The sequence below is a fragment of the Phaethon lepturus genome, unplaced genomic scaffold, assembly GCF_000687285.1.
Source record: "Phaethon lepturus isolate BGI_N335 unplaced genomic scaffold, ASM68728v1 scaffold2364, whole genome shotgun sequence".
Taxonomy (NCBI): Eukaryota; Metazoa; Chordata; class Aves; order Phaethontiformes; family Phaethontidae; genus Phaethon; species Phaethon lepturus.
In genome coordinates this window covers 23,819-44,443 of record NW_010535283.1, presented here as the reverse complement: position 1 = coordinate 44,443, position 20,625 = coordinate 23,819, and the positions used below count along the sequence as shown (strand labels likewise).

Below are 20,625 nucleotides of genomic sequence, written 5' to 3'. Positions count from 1 at the left end.
AATTTTTAAATACCAATGAGAAAAACTTCAGCGTTTTTGTATACAGCTGCTAACCAACCACTTCCTGGCTATTTCTCATTTTTAGACAAAGGAATAGTTTTTGAACACAGAAGATATTTCAAAATGCTTAGACTTAAAATTTGATCAGTTCATGTTTTAATTTTAGTCACTATGTAATAGATCCCTTGCAGCTTGGAGTTTATTGCTGCTATTATTATCCTCACCCTGAAAGTGATGAAACAATAAGATGCTAAATAAATAGGTTCGTATGGTGGTTGCTCTTACCTAAAGAGCTCTTTAGCTCTTACAGTCTAAATCCTGCAAAATTATTTTTAAAAATTCTAGTTGCAGTGTAACTGCAGATTTATAGGGTTGATCAAGCACTTCAGTAATGAATTGTAGTGCTTAAGCACGCACTAAAAATCTGGCTCTTTTCAACAAGGCTAACATTATCCATAAACCACAATAAAGGAGCACGAAGCTGCAAGTTAAGAAAAAATTCATTCGATCTGCTTGTGCATTCAGATGATGCATCTTTGTGTCCTGTAACGCGGGAAGAACAGGGTTCATTTCTTAAGCTGCAGACCAGTGCTGTAAACAGACCTGATCATTACTCTTTCTGCAGTGTGTCTACCATGTCCCCTATCTGTCTAGTACCGCAAAAGAAGCAGAGCTAGTAGACAACAAATAGTACCTATGTCTTTGTCTTTATATTTCCTGATAGCAATACTGAGAAACGTTGCTTCTCAGTGCTTCATAAAAACCAGATTTGATCTTCTGAAATGTCTCCTTTTCTGAAGTTCTTCTATTGCTTTTCTGAAATATTTTTAATGATTTTTACTTATAAACCTAGAATATAATCTATGATTATTTTTAATTTTATGGAGTTAGGTATAATCACTCTGTGCCCCACACTTTCTTCTCTTAAATTATTAGTAAATTCAGGTATTGCTTAAAACCTCTATACTTCTATCTCTAATTAGGGCTCTTGCCTATTCAACATAATATTTAAAAGGATAATTTGTGTCTCCTTTCAGTTTTCAGTATGTATGCATACCTTATTTTGATGGGTGGTATTTAACTGCTGGTAGAATTATATTTAAAAATACGGGTAATTTGGCAGGTAGGAAATTGTAAGATAAATTATTTTATCTTTCATTTTAATTTAAGTTCCATAACTCTTGCACATAAGGCATGGTAAAGTATCATATATTTGGAGTATAATAATTCCATATTATCCATTCATTGCCTTTTGAAATAGCCTGGTGCTAGATTATTGTGGTTATGCTTGGCTTGTTTTGCTCCAGGATATGCCTGAAGAGCAGCTCTGCTCTGCAGGATACCAGCATAAAGAAACATTGAGAAGTTCCATCGCCGTTGTGACTCACTAATTCCTCTATCTCATTTTTATTTTCCTGCAAAGCCCTCCTCTTTGTGCATTTTAAAATAAATAAGAGATCAGACAGTCGTAAAATAAGTTTTATTCTATAACGTCACCTGGTATCTAATTCCGGGAATGAATAAATTGTTTTGATGTGAAGGATCCTCCTAGGTAGTTTCTAAAAATAACTGCTGTTTTTTCTTTATTCTGAAAGCATTGATGCAGTTACATAAATTTGAGTATAAAAGTTTTCAAAGATTACCAGAAGTCCAAAATAAAACACACATTCTCAGGCTGTTTATGCTCTTGTGGAACAGCATTTAGCACAGAGGAGACCTGTGATACAGTGACAGTGCAGATATGTGTTCATGGTTACAGTATCTAACAAAGCTTCCTCTGAGGCAACGTCATCCAAATCTGCACTGGAAGAGGTCTAATACAGTGGCAGAAATAATCATATAAAAAGCTTACAAAATTCTCTTCTGTCTCTCACAATTTTTTCTGAATTAATACTGTTTTTCCTTGCTTAATTGTTGAGCTTGTGTGTCCCTCCATGTGGTCCTTCAGTTGTGCTACCACGGTCACCAGAAGGTAGGGTGGAATCATTGTATTGTTGGAAGAGGGACTTTGCAATTGCATCTCACCACTCAGTACCACAGTGAGCAGTGGAAAAAGAGCAATGTTCAGGGCCAACTTTTGACAAAGGCAAAGGAGGTGTTTGCCCGAGGTGAGAGACTGGTTAGGAGGAGAATTTTGTTCCCTCCCTCCAAGAACTGAGATCCAGAAAGCTCCTTTGGCCAGTAATGGGTAGCCATAGTGTTGGTTCTTGCATGCACAGCCCACTCTGTACTGTCTTCTGGCCATGGCCCCTCAATTCTGGAAGGAAAGGGTGCTGCCATGGGGCTGCAGGCTGCTAGAGCAGTGGCTCCTCCCTTGCCTCCTCCATCCTGCCCTGCCCGCAGTGGTGGTGGTGTCTCAGTGGCACTTACCTTCTGCCCCGGCAGCCGCAGATGCAGGTGTGCGGTGGGGGTAAGCATAGAGGCAAAGTGCCTGGGCTACCTATTGCCAAGGCTGTGGTGTCTTGGTGCATTTAAATTCCCAGTGAAGATGGTACCTGGGAGGGTTGGTCTGTTGCTGCTATCCAGCTGAATTTGGTCACAATTGCTGAGAAATCTGATAACGCTGTCTTTTCTGTAGCGATACCTGACTCTTGATGTAACACAGGTGAGACATTGTTCAAAGATTACACCTCTGAACGGTAAATAGTTTATGACTACTTTGAGTATTTGTTTAGTGGGAGACTCGGAGAACTGATTTAAACAGGTTCTTGCAGTAGTAACTCAAGCAAAATAGTAAAATAGGATTTTATTGCCTGAACTAATTTTTTGGTTTTCCGAAAAAGATCTAGCTGAAATCAGAAACCCTAAAACAAGTTTTAATAATTGTAGTGGCTTATTCACCACACAGACGTTTCTAGGCTGGAGGACTCCTAGCCACTCAGAAATGTATTTTTCCTTGGGAAGCAGTTTCAAGTAGATTCTCCCTGAAATTGCTAGACCTACTTTGCTTTGTAATTAAAAAACCTTCCAGTTGGAAGCAGTGCAAATAGAGATGTTTGTGGTAATATGTTAGTTTACTTGGTATTACACTAGAAAAAAAATAGTGGTATTGTTTTTAAAGCACCGCAGCCAGCGAGGGCATGACCCAGATAAAGAACAAAAAAAGGAACAGGTAAAAGGTTAAGTATGTGCAATTTCACTGAATTAAATAAAATTACTGCACATTCCAGTTGGATATGTTGCTGGTTTAAGGACAGTGTTGAAAGCCTTGTGCATAGAATCCTTAAACTGTGTTTTTATTACTTAAAATGCCTATTGCAAGCTAGACCTAAATTTGCAGTGTTGTTTCGGTAGCTCTTCAAATTTCAGAAGCATTTCCAGGTAGATTAAAAAGTAAATACAGGTGTAGGTATGCAAGAGAAGGCATAGTATAATCAACTTGCTGTTCTTCTGGTAGTTACTTTGATTCTATTTACCTTCAAAGCCGGGGGAGACTTCTGCAGCAGCACAGTAGCTGGGAGTCTGTGTTCATCTTGACACCTTTTCCAACCCTCTCTGCCAGGCTTGTGGCTGGGCTCCCAAGGTATGAGCCGACAGAAGCAGTCTGTCAGTTGTACGTATAGGAATGAGGCAGACCCACGAGAGTTTCCTTGATTTATGTATTTTTGTCTTGAAGTAAAGGATTGCATAATCTCCTTTTACACCGTTTTCCTCCTGTTTCATACATGAAAAATTTGTGATTAATTTTTAGTACTTCTGTTTTGGGTGGAGGGTTGTATATGATTATCCAGCAGAAGATTTAAATCACTGTTTATATTACAGATACCTTGAAATGGTCTTTTCTTTCATTTGGCATCTTTTCCTCTTGAAATTGTGACAATTTTTTTTTTTTTAACCTCTTTAGACAGGTAAAATACAGCCCTTGATATGGCATTATGAACTAGTGAGGTCTGTTGTACCCCAGAAAGGCTGGCATCTGGTGCCTGTGAAGGGTTATTCATGCTTGGAACGTGAACTCAGAAAGTTTTCACCCAGCATAAATCAATAACCTTTCCCCCACGCACAAAACAACCCACAAGCCTTGAATAGTAATGGCTGTGCTTTTATAAATGAATTTGAAAAAATCCATAGAGCTCTTTAGTGATTGATTTTTCAAGTTTAAAACAGAACAGCCTTGCCTGTCATTGAAGGGAGTGGAACAATTTCTTGAACTTGAACTTTGGCATCTTACTTGGATTTATTAATTTGTGTGTAATCCAGGTACAACGTTGTTATTTATGTTATATTTTTGGCACCCTGATTCATTCTAAGTTACTGAGTTTAATTCCATTATTTCCTTGCTATGGAACTTAAGTTTTACAGGTACTTGAATCAGGACTACTTCAGCAATATCGAAACACTGTCATTTAATATAATTTATTTTAACCTCATTTAATGCCCATTTGTAGTCTGTAAATTTCGGTGAAATGATTTTCCTCTCTCTGCTCAACAATACTTTAATAAGGCTATTAATTCAATAATGCCTCTCCAGGGGTTTTCATACATGGTAGTCTATTTTAAACCCGTGTCATTAATTCATCATTGTAAATTGGAGAGGAGTGATTCCGGTATCAAGCTTTCTTTTTGATGTCTACCACCGCTTTGCCTCCTCATCACATCTGGGGAAGCTAGAGGAGCGTGCTAGGGATGCATATGCCGGCGAGAGCGCGGTCAGCGCCCTGCTCGCTGGTCCTGGGCGCGGGACGGGCGCTTGCACTGTGCTCGGTGCTGTAACTGCTGTGCGACCAGGGGTGGGCAAGTTCCAGCGGCCAGGGGCAAGTGGAGTGACTGTTTGTAGTAAGGGGGGTTAAATAGATTGATGCCATAGTTAGGAGAGGAATGATGTTTCTAAATTTAACTTAGACAAAAAGTGACTTCATTCCACCATCTAAATAAGTAGATCAAGTTTTATAGTAAAGATGAACTGAAAATTCTCAAAGGTTCTGAATGCCTTGTAGATATTTTAGTTTGAAATAAAAGTGGTTGCTATCCTTACTCTGTAAGTGTAGAATATGCAAATAAAGTGTTTCGGAAAGAATGAAAATAAAATGTCAGGAATTAGTGTTATGGGTATGGCTCAGAAGGTATGAGGTATCCCGAGCTTTCTAGGGGAAGACTAACACTCGTTGCAGCTCTTGTTGCCCTCTCTTTTTCTGCTGTTATTTGTACTTCCCTCATGCATTTACATCATTTATAATTTCATAACAATTTTTTGCAATATGCAGGTTTTCTCTACTGTTTGGCAAGTAATGTGCATCTTCTGTGCACTTCGCAACTTGAAATTTTATTTTTTCCATCCTATCAATGTAAATCTGTAGTAACTGAGAGTCAGAGAGTTTTTGTAGATTATTCACGCGTCATTAAAAGCAATGTTTCATTTGACCTAGTGGTATCAGTATCTGCTATAGCTTAAAATGTTAGGACTCGTACTTCCTTTTCAGCACTGAACTGGGAGGCTTTTTAGATGTTTAAAATTACAGTGATCCACATGCTATGTGTAATCCAAAACTGGCTTCCAAAGGGTGCTCAGACTCAGAAACTGGTGACAGCTTCTGGGTTTCCAGTGTGAGGAAGAACTTAATCTCTGAAAAGTGGCAAGGTACCACCTTAAAAATCAAGTATTCTTATTAATTTAAACCTTATCTTCCACCTGATTTCTAGTATGTTTAATGACTTGAAAACTGATGAATAAAATTGTTAAGTTTTTTATTGTGTGAGTGCAGGAATTCCAAATGCATTTTTGTCAGTGAGGTTCATATCGCAATAGGCCAGGATGTAATCGGAACGTTTTGACTTAAAAAAACCCCCAACAAACCAATAAAAACACCCCTCCCCCTCAAAAAAGCCCCACCTCAAACAACCAAACCAACACACTCCCACCCAAACAAACCAACCAGGGTGGCATCTGATCTATTACTGTTCAGATGTTACGACATAAACCCAGTCTGTTAGTTGCGGAACAAAAAACTGAACGAATACCTGAAGAGAAGAGAGAGTGTCTGAACAGAGAAGCAGCTGAATGCAAGGTTGTTTAGCATTTGCATTTTGATTGCATTTTGATTCATTACTATAGTAATGAAGGTCAATTTCAATAAAAAATAAGATTGACTCGGAACTTCACTGCCTTCTGTGGGAGAGAGGAGAGACTTACTAATGCCTGTCAGCTGCTGTTAGCACCACAACCGTTGCAGCACATGACTAAGATGATACGTGGAGAAAATACTGGATATAAGGCCAAGGGGAGGATTTCTTCGCACGTGTTTGTATATGTGCCTATAACTTCTCTTCGGTACGTGAGGCATGTGCCAGAGTTTCTATTTATACGTGGGTCGCGAATACTCAGTGTGAGTGGTTCTGTAATTGTAGTGAGCAATATTTATTTTGTATTTTGACTCACTTGTTCCCCTGTATAATTTGTCTTCATTCACTTTGCAGTCTGGGAGTGTTTGTTTCCTTAACATGTTTTAGCATATTCCATGATGTATTTTAGAAGAGCTGCAGTTTCATGTGTTGTTAACAGTACTGAAAAGTTTCTTTTGGTTTTTAACCATCTCTTTCCATGCTGGGTTTTTCTCTGTGCTAAGCATTCAGTCCATCTGTATTATATCTGCCGGAGGAATTCGTAAGCGAAAGCCTAGTAAGTACTAGGTACCTGATTTCAAAACTGTGGTCCTAAAAAAAAAATTGTTTCTAACAAACAGTGGGAAATGCCTACAATTTCAATATTTATATTCCCTAAAGTTATGCCTCTGGCTATTTTTGGCAGTGACTGATCTTGGCTGAAGATCACAGTATTTACTCAATCCGTAAGCTTTTCCAGGATCCATAAAACTAGACCATTCTTTGTCAGTGTTTCCTGAGACACTTGATCTGATAAGCGCAGTGACAGCACACCTTTGCATAAGTGACTCCTTTATTCATTTTCCCAAAGGAAAGACCTAGTTTTTCGATTCTGGCAGTGTCTTAGGGCAGAAACGAAGGTGCAGGCAGGAAGCAGTCCGAAGAACAGCTGCCGAAATCTCGAGTGGCAGTGCTTCATATGCACCACATTCCTCAGCGTTTGCTTTGAAGAAAAGCCAGGTTACCTAACGCAGGGGTTTTGGTGACCACAAAATCTAAACCATGTATATCACTTATCTGTGCTTAGAGTAATGGAGGAAAAAAACCCAACCTTTTTTTAGACTCAATTGACTGATTTTTAGAAACACTCAGATTTCTGGATATATGCAGGAACTAGAGGGGTCACTACATACTAAAATTTGGAAATAAGAAGCTGTTAACATCTGAGCTGTGTGAAGACTGCATCAGTGTGGCTGTGAAACTTCAGGTGCTATGATAATAAAATACACTGCCAAATAGGTGACTTCATAATTCAGTGTAATAACTTTCATGTTTTTTTTAACAGTATAAGCTCTGAGAAAACACTACCTTTCTTATGAGATGTATGAGTGATCACAAATCTTTATCATCATTTTATATTTGGTTTTTGTTAAAACCTAGAAATGTTGTAATTATCAGGGTTTTTTTTCCCCCCATTTTTTTCCCCTCTGGATTCTCTATGCTTAAAACATTAAGAAAGATGTCTAAGCAAACACTGTATGATTCTCATTGTTATGCATATCACAATATTGGATGCTAAAGACAATGAAAATAATTTTTTTTTGAGTAACTAGGTCTGAAGTTTTCATTGATAAGAGCTAGTTTTGAATGTGATAACCTTTGAATCTGTCACTTACAATAATTGTCTTGATGGTCTTCAACTGAGAGATGTAGTTAAGTGAACAGCTAAGTATTATGAATTCTTACAACAGAGCTGAGCATTTAGTCTGTGCATTTGCTTGGTTTTCAGAACTGTCCACTATGAAGGTGGTGCGGTGTCAATTCATGCTCGTTCCCTTTGGCGACTAGAGACTCTAAGAGTTGCGTAAGTAAAATCCTTTTCAGAAAAAAAAGGCAGTTTGGCAGGGCACTTTTTCTATAGTAAGAGTATTCCTATAAAATCAGATTGATAACTATAAAACCAGACAGTTAATACCAAAATAACCTTCAAAAACTACTCTATAACACTTCCGTGAAATATTAAACAACTTCCTGTAGAGTGTGCAAGTTAACACACATGCTGTGTTTTGATTATTTTTTAGAAGTTGTCAGTCAATTCCCACTTTACCTTTTTTACACATACATGTGACATTTTTTAAGGAAAACAGTTGTGATTATAATGATTGATGTGTGCCACCCCCTAACTTGTTTAAGCCATCTGGATGTCCTTAAAGGCAAAAATTTACAGAAAAAATGCTACCTTGCATGAGTGTTGGAATGGTAGTAAGGAACTGTGCCTTGTTAAGGTATTTGCACTGTAAAATTTCACTTGAATTGTATCACAATATGTGCTTGTGATAAAATTTCTAGGGACTAATCAATGATTGCTTTTTAGAGGTTAAGTCAGGGCAGCTTAAGGAAAGATTACACTCTAATGAGGCTGTTTTCTATTTGTGCATTTTATTTAATAGGACGATGTTAAATGTCATTGATACGGCAGTGAGATTTTTGCTTTGGACTAACACTGACCTTGGGAATGCTTAAGGGACAACAGTGAAACTGTGGAAGGATCTGTGGCTTTTTATTTTCCTCATTGCATGTACTTCCCTAACAAACAGTGGTACTGGAGCAACATAGGGATTTGAGAAATTGCAGGTTGCTGTTACAACTATCATACATCTCACTTTGGCATTGTAGACAGAATTTTGAAGTGTAAACATTTGAACATATATGACTGAAAGAAATTGTGAGAACTGTCAAAACAACAAAGCGAAGGCAGCAGTAATCTTTCTTTTCAAGGAACAGGACTTTCTTACCAGGACATCCTCCCCACTCCTTCCCCCTTGCCCCCCCCCCCCAAATCGCAAGAATAACACTCTCTCCTACACATCCCTCCCCTCCCTGTTTTCCTGTATGATACTGTAATAGCTATATACATTCATTGCTGAATTGCAGGCACATTGCTATTCATGCAAATACTTCAGTCTGTAACTTAGCACGTGCATGCCCGAAGTCCTCCATCAGTTCTAGTCCTTCCCAGAATGACTGCAGATATAATATTAATTCTGTTAATTTTATATGATTCTGAAGGAATCATTGCTTCTGAATTCTCCTCATCAGCAGAGAATGCTTGATAAAAATTGCCTAGGCAATCTGCATGTGCAGACTGTCTCTTGGGATGCACTGCTATGGGATGCCAGATGCTATTGCTCAGCGTTGCTTTCTTTCCCAAAAGGTGACAGGGATCATAACCTCACATTGCAGAACGGAATTTTTACTAGTCAGAAATGGCTTCACGAGATACTTTCTGGTCAAAAGGTTTTTGTTGTAAATGCACATTGAACTGTCCTTTTTCCTATCCTGCAGGCATAAACTAGGGGCATGACTCAATTGCACTACATTTATTATTTTCTTTTTCTTATGGTCCATAGCTCTTGGGTCCAAGAGAAAATTGAATCAGACTAGAGAAAAGGCAGCTCCCCAGCATGGCCCACAATATGAAATGCGTACAGCTCGTGTTTTACCAGACCCTGCAACAAAAGAGCTGAGATTTATGACCTGACATTTCACTTAACTGAGAAGCACAAGTTGTGCTAGAACACTGATACTTAGATGTGCTTTTGTGGAGTATACTGACTTTGCTGTGTCAGAAGGCAGAAAAAAATAAATGCATTTCTAAGATACAAAGCTTCCATATTTTCTTCTTCCCCAAAGTACTCTCCCCTCAGCTCAAATAGAAGAGACTATTTAGTTTACAAAAGAAAATAGTTTAAGGGAAAACCTCTTCATTCTTTTGGCCTCTTTAAAACCAATAACTAAAAATAAGTTTAATTAGTGAAGTGTAGTAAAGGCTGTTACAAAACAGAAGCCAGGTATTGCTCTTGCATTTTACGAACTCCTGTACTTGAAAAATAGAAGTTTTTATATACTTTGCATACAATAGAGCCAACTCTTACGAAGACTTGCTTAAGCAAATGGATATTTGTATTGACTAGGTAAGTGCTTTAATCTGCTACAGGTACGTGTTAAAGAAAACAAAAATGACAAACCTGTGTAGGTGCTTGCTTAAGGGATTTTCACGCTAGTACATGAATAATACAAAAGAAATGCATAAAAACTTTGTTTTTTAAATGCTGCACCTGGAATTACTTTAAATGCAAGCGAGAAGATTCAGTAATACAAAATTCTGATTTGGGAGTAAGTTTGTAATCAGGTTAAGTTCATAAGGATGTGTTTGTATATTTCATTGATATTATGTGAACATTTGTTGATAATTTTAAGCTATTTTAAGCCACAGTAAACACAGAGAATTACTAGTATTTGTGGAAGCACATTAGAACCTTGGTAGTATGTCATAACTCCATTATGATGGGCATTTTGCAAACACAAATACGTGATTTCCTTTCCAAAAAGCAGTGTGCACATACATCTAAAGTGTACATTTTTGAAGATATAAGACTGAAGAAAGTTTTGTGAAGATCCAGGAAAACATCCTAGCTGTGGCAATTGTCTAATCTAAGGAATATTCAGGAAGCCTTATGAAAAGGCTCTGTGAAATGCATTCTCCTTAGTAACCCCTACACAAGGTTGTCTTCAGGATTTAATCAGGAAGAACAGAAGAGTTGACTTTTCAGTTTAAGGCAAGAAGAGTTCTTGGGGAGCTTAGATAGAAAATCTTTGCCTTTCTTCCTTCATTTCCTCCTATATAATATGAATAATCTGGGCCAATCTTTGCGTAATAATTTTTAAAATTTATGAGGATTTTAATTTATTTATTTTGCTATTTTATTTTTTTGCACACTATTCAGTGTGCCTGAATTGTGCTGACTGCTGAACGGAGAGTGCTCTGGAAGAGTGAACAAACCTGGCTGCTGGTAGATGAAAAGTTGGAGGGGGAACTGGCAGATCTAAGCTCTTGTGTGCAGCAGAAGCCTCCTTTTCTGTAGGTGGTGTGTATCTCCTCTCAAGAGGAATTTGGTCTGAACCAGGGCAGCCTGCGCAAAGGAAGAGGTTAAGGTTATTTATTAGAATGCTTTTATAGGAGATAACCACAAAGTAGCCCTTTTCTCATTGATAATCCAGCATTTAGATTTCAGCCTTTTACCAACTAGTTGGCACTATAATGTACTTTAAAATACTTTTGCCAGTAGTTAAACTCTATGTTTTCTTTTAAAAAAAACCTGAACATTTCCTATGCACTGTCTTAGGTGGAGTGGCAGCCACATTAGATGGGGACAGCCGTTCAGACTCAGACATATAACGACAGGAAAATATTTAAGTCTCCTGGATGACAAGAGTCTTCTTCTTACAGACAAAGAGAAAGCGGATGTAAAATCTACAGCATTTTGTTTTCGGTCTTCCAAGGTATGGAATCAGTGCAGCATTAGTACAACTAGCAGTAATTCCAATCTCTTTAGTAAGATTTAGATATTTTCTATTGCATGAATTATCAGAGCCTTCAACCCTTTCACTGATTAAAAAAACAATTCAGTATAATTAATATCTAGAAAATGTCTTTTATTATGCTTTCATTGGGTAATGCTGCCCAGCTCTTTGTTTGTGTGTTGTTTTGATTTATTTTACTGCTTGCCCACTTCTGAACAGTTTCCTTATTTCTTATTTGTTTTTCTGATGCACTTCTACTGGTACTTCACTGCTTGTATCTGTTGACTTACATAGAAAAAAATTATAACATTGTGGGTTATTTAAATTAAATTGGAAAATCAGGATTTCTTTCATCAGATACTTTACTGTAATTTAAAGTTACCATAGTTTGAATTTTCATTTGACACCTTCAATAAGAATTTCAACCTCAGAACGGTATACTGTATAGTGGGTAAACAGATTAAAATGATACTATGATAAATTCTTTAACATCCTTTGATTTCTCATACTTTTCACCTGCAGCATGGTGTTGCTGAAAAGTTTCCAATAATAATAATGTTGTGTTTTTAAAAAATTTATCTTAAACAGAATTATTTCATAACTTCTCTGTAGCAATTACTTTATATATTTTTAATTCTTTGTCTCCTTGGGAAGACAAGAAACTAATATATACCTGAAAGCAGGTAATAACTCTGATAACAAAGACTTTAGTTCAGGTGATTTTTTTGAGACCCAGGCAATGTGTTCTTTTTAAATTAGTTAGAAAAGCTGTAGAAATACCTAAATATTGTAGGACAATACAGTGCAACTTTATTGGGGAGTTCCTGTTGTAGTTTCTGGTGTAGTTTCTGTGGAGCTCAACAGTTACTCTCCTTTGAAGCAAGACAGATAAAATGATTCAGTCACGGATTCTCAAGATGAAGTCTTCAGTTGGAGTTACTCCAGAAAGAGTGGAACAGTATACTGCACTGTACTGTAACGTGGATTATTTAGTAAAAAAAATACTTGAAGGCAAGAATTGTTAACAATACAGAGAGTGTCTTTTGTTGATACGGAGAAGGTAGTTCATCTCTATTTTCTAAGTAGCATATACACCTGTGTTTTGGAGATGAAACAATGTTGTATTTGGAGTTTCCTCACTTGTTTTTTGCAAACCTGATTTTGGAAGTTTTATTTGGAAGTATTTTGAAGCTTTATATATTGAAGTCGTTTTGTTCTACCATGTTCAAAATAAAAAGTTAACATTTTTTGATTCAGTTGCTGTTAAGTGTCCAAAGCTATTCTATGCTGAGCAGAGCAGAGATAAAAAGGCTTTGAGGCATGTAGAAATATGTTATGGTAGTCAATTATTGAAGTAACATGAGAGTATTTTAAGAGGGATCTATATGTTAATCAGCACGTGACAGATACGGTCTTACTGATATTTAAATACGCATTTTCAAAGAAATTGGAAGTTCAGAAGATCATATTTTATGTTAATTTTGTGGATATCAGCATTCATTTTAAATGAAGACTTATTTGGAAGGAATTATGGAGATGCCATGGGGGAGGAGTATATGGTTTGCTCTTCATCGCTGAGAATTAATCCAGTCTCCTGCTTAGGACTTCTTAAAGGAGTGTCATGTTTCACTTTATTATGATACAGGCATTAACAATTTTTAGGTGCTTTCCCTCTCCGGAAAAGAATGTTAATATTTCAAAACTAAGGCAGTCCTAGAAAGGCTTCTGTAGAGAAGGTAAGCAGCTTTAGGGGTCTCTTTTTCTCTGAGCATGTATGGACACCAACCTTTCACTTCTGTTGTTGCATGTAGTTAGCCCAGAGTAATTATTCCTGCATATTCTGGCAGTCCCTAATCTTCTCTATTGAATACAGAGCATTAATAGTGGGAGTATGTCAGGTAGCTAGGTCTTTCTTACAGCAATTTCAGTCCTTTTTTGCCACAGTCGTAATTCTTCCTTCCACTACCTGAAAAGTAGGAAGAATTTTGAAGATCCCACTTGTGCTATAGATGAGTTAGCTCTAAATAGGCAAAGTTTAGGTGATGTAATATCACTGTTGAGGGAAAGAATACCCTTATCAAAGACTCAGTTCCTTAAGGTGTGTGAGTAGATAATAAATTCAACTTTCAAATGAAAAGCAGCTTTCATGTTTGCAGAGAAAATATTGAAAATACATCCCCTGTAAATCTGAATTCAGATGCAAATATAAATGCTCAACATTTATTGTTGTTTTTAACCTTATTATTTGCAAGGGCTTTGCTCATAATTATAAACACATTAGCTTGCCAGTACTGCATTTAAAAAAATAAGCTGAAGAGAACCAGAAAGCTGAAGTTTTTTATAAGATGTCTTATATGAACCAGAGTACATTTCTCAGATGCTCAAAGTAACACGCACACACATATATGCAAATGTACTTTCTTTCCGTGCCCCCTCCAACCACAACCACGACATTCTGGTACAGAAGTTGAAAAATTTTGTCAGAATCTTCTTATGTGTTAGAATTCTTTAAATATCTCAGCAAAATAAAGAAACGTGAAAGCTTAAAAACATCACGAGCCAAACAGCACTCAGAAGACATGCATAGTCTGAAAAGCTAACAGTCTCTTCATTTTTTTTTTCTGGGTATTGGGCTTTATGCTCTGGTACCCTAATAATTATCATTAAATGAGGATTATATTAGACTTCGAGCATCAGAAATTCAGGAAATTCTTTTTTTCTCCCTTGTAGTGTCACTTCAGTCTGGCCTCTAAACTTACATGCAGAGTAGTCAGTGCACTTACGTAGGTGAGGACAGGTCTTGTTTGGCAAATTGTTGGCACTGCAATTTTTATGCTAAGTAAATTTAATGTTAACTCTAATTGGAATGAAGATTGCAGTATCAAACCCCTTCAATTTCTTTTATAGTCAGTAGATTTTAAATAAAATATGGAATAATATTTTAAATTAATAATCCCTTTTGTTACTGACAGTGCTTTATGAGAAAATTTGTGAATCCATATATTCATATCTTCAGTTGGTTGCGAGGATGAAGACTTGGAAAAAAAGAAAATCTTACAATGTAGAAGCGCAGTATGTCCACACAGGTTCACACTATCTTCTAGTTATGAAGAGAATTCAAAAGACTAGAGCTTGAAATCAGGCTGTCATTTCTTCATATGATAGCAGGACCTAATTTATTTTTTCCTGTATAGTCATTTGTGTGCGATGTCCTGTTATAATAGCTTTTCAATTTCCAGCTGTTATTACATTCAGGTTATTTGTGCTAGCTTTTGAATACAAGAACTAAATAAACATTTAGAGAAATGATATCAACAAAATAATGAATGAATAATGAAATAGAAGTACACAATAACTCAGTAATTGGCATCAGATGTATTCATAAATCAGTTATTATCATGTATCAGTGGACAAGATTTTAATAAGAATTTCATTGCTTAAGGACATTTACAAGATAGTGAAATTAACATTTGTATCCAGAAACAGTTTAATAATCTGTATTGATTAATAGATTATCTCTAAAGCTTAATGTTACGAAATGTAATAATATGAATTTTACCTGAGTATATTAATTATCTTTTTTTTAAGTGCTTCAAAATGCATTCATAATTGTAGGGTGAAAATCTAGTTACATGACATCTCCCTTTACTTAAGAAATGCATTTTTAAATCCTTTAATAAATTAGAGATTGCTTTCTGTTCCTTTCAAAACCTGATCTTCATTACCTTTTACTGTGAAGCTGTCTCCCCAGATTGTCAAGGCACATGTGTGTGGTGTAATAATTCTCCTGATCTTGCCTGGTTGTAGTAGGAAAGAACATTTAAAAGTTTTTGTCTCATTATTTGTGACAGTACTCTGAGGAACTGAAGGAAGTAGCTTGTCCTCTACTGCTGATCAGGAGAAGCAGAGAAGGTTGAAGCTGTCTTTTGTGAAGGGGGTCATCTTGCACCCTGAATGTACAGCTTAAAATAGGCCTGCAATTTGCACAGATGATTTCTCAAACATTCGTGAAAATTAAGCAGCTTTCTATCTGGGCATGTGTGAGCAAATACAGAAACAGAATACAGGGAGTTGCTGCACCGGTGTACTTGCCTGCGCTGTTGAAGTTGAGAACGGGAGAGCAAAGCAGCAACTGTGGTATTATAGTAGTCTCAGCTTCAACTGCAACAGTTGTGATATGATCTTCTCCTCCCAGAAGAATGACGAATAGTTTCTATATCAATAACTTGATCACATGAATCAGAACTAGTGAGTCAAAGTGGTTTTGGTTACTCTCAGTGGAGGAGATCTTTGCCCAAAATGGAGCTAGTGGTGAAAGCTTCAAGAACTTGGAGCAAAGAAGATCAAATTCCCCTGAGAAGTTTTGGGCATAACTACATTAACATCCTTCCTGCAGTTAACAAGATATATACTGATCCTTTGTAACATGTTTTTTTTCATACTTAACCTTTGGATCGAACAACTAGCGCAGGCAGACAAGAGGTATATCGGTCATTTGAATCATATCCTTTTGGAGAGATTAAGTGGATGATGTGCCACAAACCAGGGTGCATAGGCTGTTCGTTTTATAAACTGATGTCTGTTGGGAAGGAGGTGGCTCTTAAGAGAGCTAGGTATTGGGGAACACCTCGAATTACAATTACAAACTGTAGTGTTGTTTGGGATACTACATTTCCTGCCCTGAAATAACTGCTGTCTGTACAGGACACCAGCTGGACTGATGCATGGTCACACCATTCTTCTTTTACAGCATGTCAACAAGCTAGTCACCAAGACGTGGAAATGGGTTTCTTTTCTGGGGAAATACTGAGCCCATTGTTGGGCAGTAACAGACAGTGATGTGTTAAATGCCATCTCTCTGACAGTTGGAAAGAAATTGTAGGGAGGTGCTCATCATTTCAAGGCTGGGGGTAAAAAAAAAAAAAAATCCCCCCAAAAAAGCTTCTGGAGGGTAATATCTGGTTCAGCTAGGGGATTCAATGTATTTGGTCTTCTTTTGTAAGCTTTTATGTTTCGATAATGACATGTACAGTCAGTTACGATCCTAGTTCTTTGCTAGGCAGGTGAAATGAATACACCCGCCTTTCCTAGTGTAATAAGGTAGATTTTTAAGTGGATGGGGTCTCTCTCTCCCCATCTTTTCTCTAAATATTTAACTAGAAGTTATACTTTTGCCAGTTTTTAATTGTTTCATTAAAGAAGGATCTCAAATATTTTTTTAGGTCCTGTTCTGGACGATTGCCTAGTATTCAAGATTTTATGCAAATATTAACGTGCTGCTTATTGTACTTCTATACATTTTTCCTTGTCTTCTTTTTCAGGAAAAATTGGATGTAGGGACAAGGAAAGAGGTGGATGGAATGGGAGCACCTGAAATAAAATATGGGGATTCAATATGCTTCATACAACATGTAGATACAGGTTTATGGCTCACATACCAGTCTGCTGATGCAAAGTCTGTAAGAATGGGTTCTGTGCAGCGGAAGGTAAGACTGTAAATAACAATGCATTTTATTCAGTCACAGCCTGATAGGGCAGAGGTGGGAAAACTAAGGGAACTGCAGGAGATAGCTAATTTCTGGGTTTCAAATATTTTAAGCATGACTTTGCTTCATTGTGAAAGGGTTTGGTTTTTTTTAGTCACATATTAAAAAGTTTTGTGATGTACTGAATTCTTAAACTGAAAGCCAAAGTGCGTGTTAGCCTATAGACATTAACCCACAAACATTGATAACTCAGGATATACTCGATGTCAAACTAAAATATTAGTAATATCCTGTAGATTATGCTAAAATTCCTTTCTGCAATGTGCTGTAGTTTGGATTGTGGAGGTTTTTAGTTCAAAGTCTTTTCTTTCCACATTGTGAGTCTCTCCCCTTTTGGGCTGGAAATTTAAAGTCTTGAGATCTGAGGGATTTCTTTTTTATAAGGAATAACCATGGCCAAGCAGAATGCTAGTTCAGCATAATAAAATAGGAAAACGATTCTTTTACAACTTAACACATCTTCCAGAAGCTACATTTGTTCTAGTGTTTGTTGTAAATGTGTAACAGAATCACACAGAACCACAGAATCATTAAGGTTGGAAAAGACCTTTAAGATCATCAAGTCCAACCATCAACCCAACACCACCATGCCCACTAAACCATGTCCCAAACGTGCCACGTCTACATGTTTTTTGAACGCTTCCAGTGATGGTGACTCCACCACCTCCCTGGGCAGCCTGTTCCAATGCTTGACCACTGTCTCAGTAAAGACATTTTTCCTGATGCCTAGTCTAAACCTCCCATGGTGCAACTTGAGGCCATTTCCTCTTGTTCTATTGCTAGTCACTTGGGAGGAGAGACAAGCACCCACCTCCCCACAACCCCCTTTCAGGTAGTTGTAGAGAGCGAGAAGGTCTCCCCTCAGCCTCCTCTTCTCCAGACTAAACAACCCCAGTTCCCTCAGCCGCTCCCCATAAGACTTGTGCTCCAGACCCCTCACCAGCTTCGTTGCCCTTCTCTGGCCACGCTCCAGCAGCTCAATGTCCTTCTTGTAGTGAGGGGCCCAAAACTGAACTTTGCAGGAAATTATTTCTCAGCAAGGACAAAATGTTTTTGCCTTCTTTTAAAAAATAAAATAAAACGTGATGTTTATCCACACTGTAGTATTTTCTATGACTGTTGTAGAATAGTCAGAACTACAAAGCTAGAGTAACATCTGGTGTACTTGGAAAGTCATGCCTTCCAATTTTATGTATATATAAAAAATTTGTTTATATCATAGATTCTATGTATGTACACAAACATTCTATAATTATTTTATATAAAATAATACATATTTAGGAAACAGTGTTTATATAAATGTAAAATTTTAATGATTATAATATTAATATAATTAATATTTATAATATTTGTAATATTTAATTCTAAAATAATTCAAAATAAGCTACACTAGTGAATAATTTAGTAATGTAAGTAATATAAGTAGTTTGTGTGTGTGCGCATGAAAAACAAAGTTACTTAAAATAGTTTAAAATAGTTATGTAGATTGGATTGAATACTTTCAGAGGCATGATAACTAAACATGAAAAACTGTAAGTTATCAGTACTGACTCAAGGCATAGTCAGAAAAGAAGGCCAGGAACATCCTCGGAATCCAGGACCAGTAAAGAATGCCTGTTTTGCTGTTTTGACTGTGTCTATACTTAGGTCTGTGTAAGGGAACTATTTTTAAGGTTGACAAAACCAAACAACAAACAAAAACCCTTGGACTTTTGATTTTTAATTTTTTTTTTTAACAGAGTGTGTTGTTTACAGAAGCTGTGGCTTTGAGATTATGATGATACTGAACCTGCTGGCTCAGTACAAGTGTGTCCTTGGACTCGAAGTAAAACCTGGAATGGGATCATCTGTTTTTAGTTAAATTGTTTTTTTTAATGTGACTTCATAATTTCCTATCCTGCCTGATTATGTGGGTTTTCGTACTTCTTATTTGTGAATAATGTTTCATTTTTGCAGTGACTACTTTTTATTTTTGTATTGCAGGCAATAATGCACCATGAAGGTCACATGGATGATGGTTTAACCCTGTCCAGATCTCAGAATGAAGAATCCCGTACAGCACGTGTCATCCGTAGTACAGTCTTCCTTTTCAACAGATTTATAAGGTGTGCTTTTAAAATTACCTTTTCATCCCTTTTCTGTTTCTTTTTTAACTCTTTTACTTTATTCAAAGTGGTCATTAACACAACAGTGAATTAATTTAGCCCTCAGAAAAAACAGATGAATACTTCTCAAACCAGACTTTATGCTAATTCTTTGTGTTACCAGCAGAGGTGTACCTTGAGAGGTATTAATCCGTTTCTTTTTTGTATCTTCTAATAATACTTTATTGTTCAACCTTGATTTGAATACATAAACATACTGAAAATGCAAACAAACCATAAAAGAAAGATTTTTTTCCTTGCCAAAATTTGATGTAAGTCATGCAGTGCGCCATTTAGCTCCTTCTTTTCGAAGTATGGTTTTTAAAAGTGCTCTTCCTTCAAAATCCTGGAAGAATGAGACACCTGTATAACTACAAACTTGCACAATACACAAATATACTGAAGTTCATACTCTCAAGAAAACGTTTTTCTTAAAAGTATGAAATTACACCTTTCTACCCTCCCATTACACTTTCCTTATTTGTTCCCTTTTAATGGTAATTACTTCTTTAGTATTTTGCAACATAAAATGTTTTATTTTATAATATTTTAGCCATTTGAAAATACTGCCAGATTTATGCAATTTGCATTTATCTTCCTACTGCAAATGTCCTCCTAAATAACACTGATACAAACATTTGAGAATTTGCGTTTTGACTTCATCAGTTAATGAAAGGCCCCTCTCTCGAGTGTACCTGGCATTAGAAAAAGGATGATATTCAATAAGACTATATGGAATGATAAGAATTTCATAGGAACTAATTTTTCACAAGAGAAGACAATGTGGGAGATGCTGACCTAAAACAACCATGTCCTAAATCAGTGCACAGCTGAAGACATAGACGTGTGAATTTGTTGGAAAAACATGTACCCAGGTACTTAAATAACAACAGAGAAAAATGTCTGTCAGGAGAATTGCCTACTGTATAACATTTAAAATATAAAAGAAATTCAAGCCCTAGGTCACTTCGTAAATAACACATTTTCTTAGAAGGTTCTAAGAATGCCAGAAAAGATACGGACAGAGAAAGACAATTTAATGATAAGGTTTCACAAATCAAGGTACTGCTAAATTACAGTTGAGGTTTTTGCAAAGTGCACAGGGAGTCCAAGGTAGTGTTTAACAATTTAGTTTTGGCAGGATGTTCTCCAAAAAGAAAAAGCTGAATTGGAGAGGATAAAAATTTTTCTCGGAAGTGTGTGTCTCAGTTCTTTCCCACAAAGTCAGTAGAAAAATTGCACTTCAGATAAAGTGCTCACAGTAACAGTTAAGTTTTAAAGATAACTTTTGTAGCTAGCTTTTTGAAACATTGCATTGTTTATTCTAATAGATTTTTGGTCTTCAGCAGCAAATACTGTACTGAATTCATGATGTTTCCTAAATTTAGACATTTTCCAGGTGTAGTTCACCATTTGAGATGAAAATAGAGTGATGTGCCAGTTAAAAAAACCCCAAAAACTAACAAAACAACAAAAACCAAAAAACCCCCACAACCAACAAACAAATATCAAGAAAATCCAACAAAACCCCA

The 20,625-nt window shown here is 36.7% G+C and overlaps 1 protein-coding gene across 1 annotated transcript in view; it reads left to right on the top strand.

Annotated features, from left to right (window-relative positions):
* Positions 1 to 20,625, top strand: part of LOC104619753 (ryanodine receptor 2-like) — a gene marked incomplete at its 3' end in the record, with an annotated part of 101,790 nt that overhangs the window by 59,616 nt on the left and 21,549 nt on the right. Inside the window, exons 10-13 of the mRNA XM_010285745.1 lie at positions 7,829 to 7,903; positions 11,226 to 11,382; positions 16,725 to 16,889; positions 18,933 to 19,054. Coding sequence (XP_010284047.1) covers positions 7,829 to 7,903; positions 11,226 to 11,382; positions 16,725 to 16,889; positions 18,933 to 19,054 — 519 coding nt within the window. The remainder of the gene's footprint in view (positions 1 to 7,828; positions 7,904 to 11,225; positions 11,383 to 16,724; positions 16,890 to 18,932; positions 19,055 to 20,625) is intronic.